The 13,702-nt window shown below is 37.1% G+C and overlaps 2 protein-coding genes across 2 annotated transcripts in view; both read left to right on the top strand.

Annotated features, from left to right (window-relative positions):
- The window catches only part of LOC143018063 (cytochrome P450 3A24-like), a 21,201-nt gene extending 17,467 nt beyond the window's left edge, over positions 1–3,734 (top strand). The window contains exons 7-8 of the mRNA XM_076173123.1: positions 672–901; positions 3,657–3,734. Coding sequence (XP_076029238.1) covers positions 672–838 — 167 coding nt within the window. The 3' untranslated portion in view covers positions 839–901; positions 3,657–3,734. The remainder of the gene's footprint in view (positions 1–671; positions 902–3,656) is intronic.
- LOC143018089 (cytochrome P450 6k1-like) overlaps positions 1–13,702 on the top strand; it is a 75,405-nt gene that overhangs the window by 56,489 nt on the left and 5,214 nt on the right. The window lies entirely within an intron of this gene.

Below are 13,702 nucleotides of genomic sequence, written 5' to 3'. Positions count from 1 at the left end.
GTAGGTTTCCTGGAATGTATTCCCGGAAGATTCTGGGGAAAGAAACGAACCATCACGTGGAGCCTTCTCCTTCACTATCCATTTCAGTCAGCGTGATGCCATTGTCCCCAAGGACAGGAGCGACGGTGAATCATCTGCCTCACAGTACAAGTGTCCATTTCATGAAGTCTAAGATGGGGTTGGCAAACTTTTTTGTGAGGCTTTCACTTAAGTTTTTGGAAGTGCAGGAGAAGGACTCTGATGGTTTATCTTTGTAAGGTAATGTTCATCCAGTCCTTCTGAAATGAAACAGAAGCTCTGAAGGGTCATGTTTTTGCAAGCCTCTATTTTGCTTTGGTAAAAATAAATAAATAAATAAATAAAGGGGGGGAGGGCAGGAATTACTAGGTAAGTTCATCTCCATAAAGTTGTACACCACCTTTCTCAAAATGAATTGGGTTGAACACAGCTCTCTTGATTCTGTCTTTCTAGTAACAAAACAGATGCACCAAAAATAAATATCTTTGTTGATTTTTATGTAACTGATAGTAAGTGCGTTTTTCCTCCGAAGAATGCACCTTGTTTCTCTGTAATTTTTTCTCCCCTAGAGATGCAGTGAAGGAGACACTGTACATGTTTCTGTTTGTAGATCTATTCTCAGTAGGATGGACTCAATATGTATATCTCTGTAGGGATGCGCTTCGCCTACCTGGAGATGAAGCTGGTGCTGGCAAACATCCTCATGAAGATGGAGCTTCTTCCTATCCCAGGACACAGTGGTCCCCTCGAGTTTGTGCGTAATGTCAACGAGATCCTGACTGCCAAAAACGGGGTCTTCGTGCAAGTTAGGCCATTGTAATCCCTACGAAGTATTGTCTCTCCGTGGCTGGACAATGACTTATTAATGCCCATCAACTTTCTGGTAGTAGTATTAATAATAATGTTATTATTATTGTTGTTATTGTTGTTATTATTATTATTATTATTATTATTATTATTATTATTATTATTATTATTATTATTATTATTATTATTATTATTATTATTATTATTATGATTATTACTACTACTACTATTATTATTGTTATTATTATTGTTATTATTATTATTATTATTATTATTATCATTATTATTATCATTATTATTATTATTATTATTATTATTATTATTATTATCATTATTATTATTATTATTATTATTATTATTATTATTATTATTATTATTATTATTATTATTATTATTATTATTATTATTATTATTATTATTATCATTATTAGTATTATTACTATTATTATTATTGTTGTTACTACTATTATCAAAACTTTGGTAACCTACAGTCATTTGAATTGTAGGATATGGTTAAAACTAGTTCGCAGCACACATCCTCTCCAAACCTTTGGCTGTGACTGGGTGAAAAGTCTTTTAGCAGGCACTGCTCACGCGCATCATCACAATAGTTTGTATTACGTGAGGAGAAGGAGGATGTATTGTAGATTCATAGAGAAGAATGGTGTGTTAGTGAACAATATATATATGCATATATATGTACAAAGGATTACAAAGGCGGAGCATACCGACAGGAGACCTTTTTATCCATATCTAGGTCGGATGCGAAAAAAAAATCATATCAATAATAAAATAATAAATAAAAACTGATAATGTAAATAACAAATAAAATACATAAATAAATGCATAGGTATAGTTAAATAATAAACAAACAGGTAAATAGTAAATAATAATATATTGACATATAACTAATAATAAATGAAAATCAGACTTACAAAAGATAACAAAACAAAAACAAATAATATAAGATAAATTATAATCATTACAGCATCTTACTTAGGTATTTATCTAAATGATTCTTAAAGCTTCGAACTGAACTACATTGTACTACCTGTGCAGGAAGTTTATTCCATTCATTAACTACACGGTTGGCAAAGTTGTTTCTACCCACTTCCAAATTGAATCTATTTCCGGACAGTTTGAGACCATTGTTTCTTGTCTGATTCTCATTCAATATATATATATATATATATATATATATATATATATATATATATATGTATATGTATATAAATATATATATATGTATATATATATCTTATCCCAGTCAATCCTATTGTCCTCCCTTGAAATTCCGTTCTGGCTGACGTCAGACGATCGCTTGGGGCAACGCCTCTTTGAACCAATGATGTAGCGCTTCTAGCTAATGCAAGTCAAGTCTTCCTCCCCGACCGTATTCACTGCAAACGTATTTTGTTGGTCAGTATTTCATGGTCACTCACTTCCACCATGCTCCCTACAGCACCAAACCACTCGCAAAATATTTTTACTTAACGCAACAACATTTCCACTCTGAGCGTTGACGAACTGGAAACCTGATGGGTATACAATAGTGTATGTATTGTAGTGGAAACCTGGAACTCCGTGTTCCTCCCATATTACATTCTAAGACTTGACGTCTTGCTCAAAAGCTATTTTTCATTTCTACCACTACATTTACAATTTTTCATATATTTTGCTTTGGAAGAATTGCATGCAATTGATACATAATGAAACAGGAAAACCTTTTACAAGTCCACAGTGGTTTCGATTAGTATTAAACATATGTACGTCGTCCCAATGTTTCCATTAGGCCTACAGTTTTTTTTTCACCACAAAAAGTCAAAGTGATTATCACATAGGTATAACAGAAATATATGACACATTGTAGAATATTTCTTCTTGAATTGACATTATGTAACGTAATTATAGAAATACATACTATAACAACAGTTCTTGATAACACTTCATATACATATTTCTATAGTTTTTACGTTCAGTAAAAAATAAATTAACACAAGGAATAAATGTTATCATAACAAATAAACGTCAGTTATTTTGATTATGCAATGTTTTTCTTTTCTTATATACATATATATACATATACATATGCATATACATATATATATTCATATATATATGTATATATATATATATATATATATATATACATATATATATATATATAAATGGGCAGGAGATTCTCTCTTAAACAAGTAGAGTTAAATGTGATTGCCAGATCTGCTTTTTGTATTTTCTTTAAGGCATTCTCTTTGTGTCTTAAGGTGGTTTTATTGTTTGTATTGATATCTCAAATGATTTCTCCGTAGGAGGTCATCTATGCTTATATAAAGGGCTTATATAAACTTGATCATTTTATCTGTCAAGAAATAAGCAAAATAATAACAGGTAAAGTGAGACCCTGCGACTGTGACCTAATGTCGCCCCACCCTCAGTAGTGGACGCATTGACCCTTGCGACCTGACTTACCGTCTTCCAGGGGGTAAATGTCCTTTGCCCATATGCAAATTGTCCTTGTTTCTTTTTCATGTATATATAATCTATATATTTCTATTAACTATGTACTTTTTGCACTTAAGATGTAATATACGAAAGTGCTCTGCTTCGTTAGTTTCTTTTTCCAAGTGGTCTACTTTGCATATATATATATATATATATATATATATATATATATATATATATATATATATATATATATATATATATATATATATATATATATATATATATATATATAGTCGCTGTAAATAAACATGTTACGTGTTTCAGAAGGCATTTCACTGGCCAGTGGCCATCTTTTCAAAGAGTTATGAATGAGTCTTTTTTTTCAGAATCTATGAGACTGCTCCTGGCAGCCACGTACAATCAATCTGTAATTTGCCAACACAGAAGCATCATTATAAAAATATGTATAGTCAAATTAATAAAGAGTACTCATTTCTGGATATTTAATATCATATGAGGTAGATAGTGCCTACGTATTCGAAGAGAAATATTTGGATAATTTTCTTATTCGATGAAACGAGAAAATTAACATAATTTCAAAAGACAGTGGAAGACTCCTTCTGTTAGGGTTTACCAACCTTCTACTCACCATTTGTTCCTGAGGCGTCTGAAGGATGATAAAAGTTCGGTAAATTAGGACGACGACGTCACCACCGAAGACGACGGTTCCGCCGTTGCTAGGGAAAAAATTACGCCGTGTTTGATCAATATTGCCGTCAGCATGGCGATGTTTTCTAAATCTCAGCCTATCCTGACTTCCAGGCACCAGGAATCTCTGTAATAGACGGCAAAATGGTCAAGATTGTCATGCTAGTTTACTAAATGTCATTAAACCTTCTCTAATGACTTCCTGTCTACCTTGTCATAAAACTTCTCTAGATACATTACGACCCACAAAACATCCTTGCCTTTTGGACTGGGCCCTGCTTCAGTAGAATGAAAAGATCTGGCGACAGTCAGAAAACAAATTCTGCAATGTGCCGTGGCCGTAGCGACAGGGATGATTGAGATAGTTTTGGGTACTGACCTCAATTGAAGAAGAGCGTCTGGCATTAGTGAAAAAAATCTGCCAAGTAACATTGCATGAAAGAATTTCCTAAGTTTCTGTGCTGTACATTTTTCTTTCACTCTTCTCTTTCTATTTCTCAGTCCTGCGATTCACTCCCCTAGGTTCACCTAGAGAGCACTTTTGTAGTTTTTTAAGACAAGTTAGATCGCACAAGTCGGCTGGGTGAATACAAACCAAAACTGCCACCACGAATGTGAGACGAAGGTCAGGGTAAGAAGGGCGGCCGCGGTATGATGGGCAGCAAGCGTGACGAACTTGCAAGTCATCCTGAGTCGCTGAAACTTGCGTGACGCAGAACAGCGAGTGGGTCGTTAGGAATAACGACCAACGGAATACAACCCAAGTCTGCAGACATCTTGTGACTGTTGTGTTTAAAATCGTATCATAATTATGAAACAAATTGAAGTTATATGATGCATACAGTATTCCAAAAGTCCTGCCCCTCTCCCCCCCCCCCTGTAAGGAAGATGGCCAGTCAAGACAGGCACTAACCCTTCACTCATCCCTCATCCATTTGTTTCCAATCTATTTTACCTTCTTGTAAATGGAAGGCCATCCCTGATTCCCGTCCACTGCCCAGGTCAGAAGAAATGCAGCAATACACATCATCACAGCAGGGTCCGACGGCCAAAGTTGGTCAACCCCCAGCGCTTCATTACATGGCGACCCCCTATTCCCTGCCCCCCATGTCTACTCTCGAGTAAAAGTGAGATGATAAGGAGAAATCCCATCAGGCCGCGTTAATTCGTAATTCATTTATAAGCATTCTCCACTTTCACCTATTTCTTGTCCTTTTCCTTCCCTGCTCAAGAGCAGGCAACCCTTTTACCCAAGAGCTTATACCTCATCTATTCATCTGTCTTCTCCTCAAGTTCACTCCATCCTCCTCTGCTGTCCACATTCTTTGCTAGTCTTCCTTCACTTATTCTTTCTACATGCCTACACCATCCCAGCATTCATTTGACCATCTATCTGATAGCTCTCTTTCCAACCCCACGCTCCTCTTAATCCTCTCGCTACACCCATCCTCGTGACCCCCACCCACTTAAACACTTCATCTCAATCTCTTTAAAGTGTTCTTTTCTGATCCCTAAGTTCGAACTCTCTGTCTCATAAATTTTCTTAGGTGGAATTACCTCTTCATATAATCTTTTTGTAACCATCCCCAGATATATATTTCTAATGACACTTTTCATTCCTCCAAGACATTTGCTTGCTTCCCTCACTTTGCAGTTCACCTCCATCCTCACTCTTACATTCCCCACTATATGATAATTCAATTACTTAAAATTCTCCTCTTCCCGTGACCTATAAGATTTACCTCCAACTTATTGCCCCCTTGCATATCTAATCACCTTACTTTTCCCCACATTTAATTTTCAACTTTCTCTTCTCAAATACCCTCCATAATATAATTTGCCATCAGCTGCCTTAGACTCTCCGCTGACTCCTATTCCCTGATAGTTTCACGTCGTTGTTCTTCGTATGGCTTGTATATATATAGAGTGAAAAATATCACTAATTCTTCACCAAAAAAAAATGACGAAAGGCAAGATATCATTTCGCTCTTTTAAAAAGGCCATTGTTGATTTTTTTTTTTCTTTAAGTTTACATTTGCTTGGTGGACTAACCTGCTCCGGGCTTGAGATGGCAGGATTGGATGTGGGCGGTCATCAGTAGGCCCAGTTTGCTCGATTGCCGATAGAGAGTGTGGTAACTGTGACGTCAACTTTGCGCTTTGCTGCTGAAGATGGAATTCATTCTAGTCTAACTCACCTACTAGGCAATCTCATTTATTTCTTTCGTTTTAGCATTCTGTGAAGAACATGATGATATTTTACTTATGTTGATTACTAAAGTGTGAAGTAGATATTAAATACCACATATATTTTGTATGGAAGTTTTTACTACTGTATTTGTTAGTGCGATTTATGCTAAAAAACGAGAGTACGAACTGTCAGTGCGTTTTTTCATATTTTGTTGACTGAGGAAATATCAAATTACTAATGCTCAGGATTTTTTCGGTTATTTATTAATCTTAGTTTAGTCCCTGTTAATTTATTGTATATCTTTATGGAAATCTTTCTGGCCTATCTCAGCTGCTAAGAAATCTCCTTTATTTATTTATTCTATTTTAGCATTTCATTAAGAAGACGATAGAAGTTTACTCAGATGAAAAATTCAAACATTGTGTTACTAGTTTATGTTTTGTTTCGAGGGAAATCATCGTCAATAAGGGAATTATTTTTCAATAGCAACTGTAGTGTATTATCTGTATAATGATGAACAATAAACTTCTGAAATACTTAACAACCAAATTTTCCCTATTATTTGAAAAAGAAATGGAACTGTGCTTATATATCTGTCAATATTCATAAAGTAGTAACTTTTTTGTTCAATCTAGGGATTTTTTTAGCACGAATCTAGGGAATTAGTGATCTTCATGTGTGGGAGCCCTGATCTTGTCCCGCGGTAGGGCCCTCAGAGCCAGGTTGATTCCGTCCTTTGCTAGGATGACTCCCGGTTTAATTTCCAGTTCGAGAGGCCTGTCGTGACCAGGGACCTCAAGGAGCTCCATCTGGAGGAGGAGATGAGCCATCGCTAGCTTGATTTCGAGGAGGGCGAACCGCATTCCAGAAAGAGAGTTAGTCTGGATCTGCTTAGTTCATACTCTTTATTCTTTCGTTTTTTACGGCCAGTGCCCTGCTCATCACCAGCTCACAATCCTTATGAGTAGGCCTAAGGCCTAACACGTTGGGTCGCCTCCCCGCCTGGCCAGAGCTGTTGAGGACCAATGCGGCAATCCCACAGTGGGTCCCGGGAATCGAACCCACGACCACCTGTTCATGAATTCAAGACGGCATCCACTGGGCTACCGCCCTCTCTTTAAGATTTGACTCTTTTGCAAAAAGCAAAAATGGCAGGGCATCGGTGAGGCCCAAATTTTGGAAATTGATCGAGATCCTATCTAGTCCCAAGTTTTCCCTCGAACTGAATAAAATAGGCTGTCGTCAGCCAGAATAAGGAGGTACAGAGTATGTTACCGCATTAGAAGGAATATATGATGCCTAGAAAAACAGGCTCGGAATTTTCAAGGGAAAACCGAGGAGAGAGCTGATTGGTCGGTGTTTGCTTGAAGGCATTTACAAGTAAATGAATCAATACATTACAAATAATATAAGATATAAACAAATAAAAGATTGAGTAAATGAATGAATGAATGAATAGGCAAATCAATAAATGAACAGATAAATAAACAAATGAATAGATAAGTAAATAAATAGATAAAAGGTTAATAAGGTGTATGAAATTATGCAGAATCTCATGATCACACACGCACGGACACACACACACACACACACACACGCGCACACACACACACACACACACACACACACACACACACACACACAAACACACACACAGAAACACACACACACACACACACACACACACACACACACACTCGGTGGCGCAGTTGGTATAGTCTCCGACTGTCACTACGGCGGAACGGGTACGAACCCTGCCCAGGGCTGAAATAATTTCAGTATCGCTGCGCTTCGAGTCGTTCCTCCAACTCTCGTGGGGGTGTGTGTGCGGGTAAGGTCACAGCATTACCCATAGATCGGTCATACGAGCTCTGAGCTCTCTTCCGGGAAGGAAGTAGCTGTCGATCACGAGTCCAACCCGTGATCCAAAGGCCAAGGTGAATCACACATGCACGCACGCACGATCACACACACACACACACACACACTTCATCGGATGGACGGCGTAGAGGACGTTCTGAAGAAAAAGTGAAATTTTCGTGGATCCCAAAGCAAAGGAAATACCTATCGTATTTACAGGGGAGGGGGGGGGGGATTGCTCGTGGTGTAGTGGGAAAGTGAGGAAAAAGGAGAAGGGGAGGGATTACTGAGGGAAATGGAAGGAAATGAGGAAGGAGAGGACTTGGTCCAGGCAGGCAGACGCCATGTAAACAAAAGAGGGCCGGACCAATTTAGTGACGACGAAGAGTCTAACAAAAATGTAAAGATTAGAAACATAGATATGAGTAACACAATAGAAGGTGAGGATAATAATTTCCATGGATTTAAGGAGGGGGGAGGGAGGATACCAACCTCCCCCGACTGGCAAGACTCGAAGAAAAACTTGAACAAATGACTGAACATTGGGAGAGTAGGTTCGGTAGAATGTCAAAAATGGCTGAAAGGGTTGAAAGGTTGGAAGCACTAGAGAAGGCAAACAAAAACTTAACTAAGGAAATAGAAGAACTAAAAAGACAGTTAAAAGAAGTAAAAGAGGAGAATGAAGAATTAAAGAGGAATAATAGAGAAAACAAAGAGGCCATAGCTAAAGAAGCTAAGGGTTGGAAGACAATCCAAGAAAACAGTAAAGTTGCATTTACTGACATAATTAAACAGCAAATGAAAGAACAAACTGAAGACTCAGTTATTAAAGTGATGAGACAAAAGGAAAATATAGTAAGAGACTTAGCAGATAAAAAGAAATGTATAATTATATTAGGAATGGAAGAGAAACACAACCCAGATAGAACCACAAGAATCAATGAGGAAAATGAAAAAGTAAGCAGATTACTAGAATTAGTTCAGGAAGATGAACCTGAAATTATGAAACAAATTGAAGAGAAGTTTAGACTCGGAAAGTATAGTACAGATAAGACCAGACCAATTAAGATTAAATTCAGGTCACAAACGACGGCAGAGAATATCTTATCAAAAACAGGGAAACTAGCAGAAAGTGAACAACATAAAAAGGTATGGATAAAAAGGGAAATGAATAAAGAGGAAAGAGAGGAAAAAATGAAAAGACAACAAGCTAAGGAAAAAAACGAGAACAGAACAGAGTCAGAAAAAGAGAGATTCTATTGGAGAGTAAAGAATATGAAATTAAGGAAATTCGAAATACTAGAGAAAAACAAAAGGGAAACAGAGAACACAATGGAAGTGGCAGAAAATTAAGAGTGTCTTACACAAATATAGATGGATTAATTACAGGATTGAATGAGCTGAATGATTATCTGAAGGAAAAAGAACCGGACATAATGGGAATTGTAGACGCGAAATTAAAAGGTCCACTACCACCCAACAGTGTAGGAAATGACGCATATAGTTATTGGATTAGAAACAGAGAGACAAAGCAAGGGGGTGGAGTTATGTTCCTGACTAAGAAGGATATAAATGTGAGGTGTGTCACATATGGAAAGAATACAGTAGAGATGATTATGATCGAAGTGGAAGACAAAGATAAGAAGAGCAGAAAGTTTGTGATAAATTATGTGCCTCCAAAAACAGCCTCGTGGGAAGAGAGTGAACATAAAAGTATGTTAGAGGACACAAAGATAACATTGAATAAGATAATGGAAGATGGAGGAAGAATAGTTATGATGGGCGACTTTAATTGCAAAGAAGTCTGCTGGGAAATGTTCTACTCGAGTTGATTACTGACCATACAATGACGCAATGGATACAGGAGAACACTAGGTATAGAAATGAAGAAGAACCATCAAGACTAGACCTAATAATCACATCTGAACCTAGAATAGTAGAAAAGATTGAATATAAAACACCAATAAGTAAAAGTGACCATATACTGATTGAACTGGAACTAAATGAGAAAAAATACATGAAAAGAAATGAACAATATAGAAAAGGAAGAATGATGTATGAAAAAACAAAATTTGATCAAATAAGAGAATTCTTTCAAAAAGAAAACTGGGAAGGAATAAACAAAGAAGAAACAACAGTGGAAGAGAAATGGAATATTTTGACAAACATTTATAAAAAGAAAAAAAAAAAAAGGAGTGGAAAAGTATGTACCAAGACAAAAACAAGAAAAAGAATATGTAAAGTACTGGTACAACAAAAGTTGTAGGGAGTTAAAAGACAAAAGAGACAAAGCCTGGACCAGATGGAAAAAAGACAGAAGACCTGAAAAATTGAAAATATATACTTGTTATAGAAATGAATATGTACAAGCGTGCAGAGAGGAAAAGAGAAAATATGAAAAAGATGTCATAGAAAAGTGTAAAGATCAACCAAAACTATTCTACAGATTTGTAAACAGCAAACTGAAAAACAAACAAGATTTGGAGAAATTAAGACAAGGAGGAGTTGAATACACAGAGGAAATTGAAATGGCGGAAATTATGAACAAACATTTTAAATCAGTGTTTACAAGAGAGAACATACAACCTGAAGAGATCGAATGGAAAGAGAAAATCCCCCCCATGAAAGAAATAGAAGTAACAAAGAATGAAATATTGAAACACTTGAGTAATCTTGATGTTAGAAAATCGCATGGACCAGATGAAATAGCAAACTGGATTTTGAAAGAATGCAGGAATGAACTGGCAGACATAATACATAGCATAATAAACAGTTCCTTGAAAGAAGGAAAAGTTCCAGAAGATTGGAAAAAAGCAAATATAGTACCTATATATAAAGGAGGAAATAAAGAAGACCCCACCAACTACAGACCAGTCTCTCTAACAAGTACAATAGCAAAAATATGTGAAAGAATTGTCAAAAGTAGATGGGTAAAATATTTAGAAAAAAACAACGTGCTAAATCCAAGGCAATTTGGATTCAGACAAGGACGATCATGCGTCACCAATTTAATATGTTTCTATTCAAGGCTAATAGATATAATACAAGAAAGAGATGGATGGGCTGATTGTGCATTTCTAGACCTAAAAAAAGCTTTTGACAAAGTACTACATAAGAAGTTGCTTAAGAAATTAGAAACTGAAGGAGGAATACAGGGCAAACTGCTTAAATGGATTGAAGACTTTTTGCAAGGAAGAAAAATGAGAGTAGTGATAATAGACAAACACTCAAAATGGGATGACGTAATAAGCGGTGTTCCACAAGGAACAGTTCTGGCCCCGATAATGTTTGCTATATATATTAATGATATGGATGAAGAAATTGAAAGTTATATGAGCTTCTTTGCAGATGATGCAAAACTGTTAAAAAAAGTGAACACGGAAGAAGATTGTGAGTCACTACAGAGTGACCTAAATAAAGTACAGGAATGGAGTAGGAAGTGGGAGATGGAGTTCAACGCGCTAAAAAGTGTAGTATAATGGAATTTGGAAAAAGTAAAAACAGAATAACAGGATCATTTATATTGGGAGAAGAAGGAATAAAAAAAGTAGAAAATGAGAAGGACCTGGGAGTCATTGTTATGAACAATATGTCACCTGAGAAACATATATATAAGATTTTTGGAGAAACTTATAACTTAATAAGAACAATCAAAGTGGCATTTACATACCTGGATGAAGAAATGGTGAAGAAAATTCTAATCACTCTGATAAGACCAAGATTGGAATATGCAGCAGCGATATGGTCACCAAGCACAAAAAAATGTATAAAAAAACTTGAAAGAATACAAAGAGCAATTACAAAATTGGCACCAACACTCTCAAAACTATCATATGAAGAGAGACTAGCAAAACTTGAACTACAGACACTAGAGCAAAGAAGAGAGAGAGGAGATTTGATAGCTATTTACAGAATCATGAAAGGCATAGAAATTACTGATAGAGAGAATCTGATAAAATGGGATGATAGAAATATAAGAGAACACGGAAAGAAAATCAAGAAAGACAGCTACAGAAGAGATCTAAAAAAGAACAGCTTTCCTCACAGAGTAATAGACAGTTGAAACAAGTTAGATGAGAAAGTGGTGTGTGCAAAAACAATACATGAATTTAAAAATAGTTTAGATGAAATGAGATATGAAGACGGGACACCACGAACATAGCTCCCCTTCCCGTAAAATACAACTGGGTAAATACAACTAGGTAAACACACACACACACACACACACACACACACACACACACACACACACACACACACACACACACACACACACACACACACACACACACACACACACACACACACACACACACACACACACACACACACACACACACACACACACACACACGCACACACACAAAAACTGGCTCACCTCCCACTTTTCTCCATTTTCTTTAACCATCTCCAACCCCCGACTCACTACCCTTGCTTTCACCTCTCGCACCACCCCATCCATGTATAGATTGAACAGCCAGGGCGACATAACACATCCCTGACGAAGTCCCACCTTTACCTCAAACCATTCACTCTCTCCATTTCTAATCCTAACACAAGCTCTACTACTCTCGTAGAAACTCTTGACTGCTCTTAACAGCTTTCCTCCTATCCCATATATCTGCAGTACCTCCCACAATGCCTTCCTGTCTACCCTGCCGTAAGCCTTTTCCAGATCCATAAAAGCCCAAAAAACATCCTTACCTTTTCCTATAGCTTTCTCACATATCTGTCTTATCACAAAAATCTGATCTACACAACCCCTACCTGTCCTAAAACCACACTGTTCCTCACCAATTACTCCCTCTGTTCCTCTCCTAATCCTCTCAATCAAGACCCTCCCATAAGCCTTCCCAACTACACTCAACAAGCTGATCCCTCTGAAACTACTACATTCACACTTGTCCCCCTTTCCCTTGTAAAGTGGAACTATACAGGCACTCCTCCAGTCCTCCGGCACTCTACCCTCTCTTAAATAAACATTAGATAACCTCACCAGCCAGTCCACCATAACTGTACCTCCTTTCTTCAGACATTCTGCATGCCATCCATCCAAACTAGGTGCCTTACCTACTCTCATCATCTTAACAGCTGCTTTCACTTCATCTCTCCCTATTTCTCCTCCATTTTCCTCACTCATCACTTTCCTTTTCTTATCGCTTCCCATTGCAATTACCTTTCCCTCCCTATCCTCCTTTACATTTAGCAACTTCCTAAAATACTCTGTCCACCTTCCTCTCACTGCCTTCTTTTCCATTATCATCTCTCCATCTGCACCTTTTACCTTTTCTTCTCTACTTGATTTGCCTCCTCTTCCTCTTTTAATTTATTTCCAAAACATCTTTTTATTACTTTCAAAATTTTCTGTCATACTCTCACCCCATTTCACATCTGATCTCCTCTTTGCTTCCTTTATCTTATGCTTAAAATCCCTTCTCTTTACTTTGTACTTCCCATACGACTCCCTTCTACACCCTTCTTTGCTTCCTCATCCCACCACTCACTACTTTTTCTTCTATTTCCTCCCACCCTCCTTGTTCCACACACCATCTTTTCACACCTTATGACTCCCTCCTTGAACCATCCCCATTCCTCCTCCACTCCAAGCTCTACTCTATCCTTTACTCCCTCCCACTCCTCTCTCAGCTTCTTCTTATACTCATTCTCCCTTTCT

Source organism: Oratosquilla oratoria, chromosome 34 (assembly GCF_046742065.1).
Source record: "Oratosquilla oratoria isolate Oo_2021 chromosome 34, ASM4674206v1, whole genome shotgun sequence".
NCBI classification, from domain to species: domain Eukaryota; kingdom Metazoa; phylum Arthropoda; class Malacostraca; order Stomatopoda; family Squillidae; genus Oratosquilla; species Oratosquilla oratoria.
Note: the sequence above shows the minus strand (reverse complement) of the source record. Positions and strands in the feature narration are given on the sequence as shown.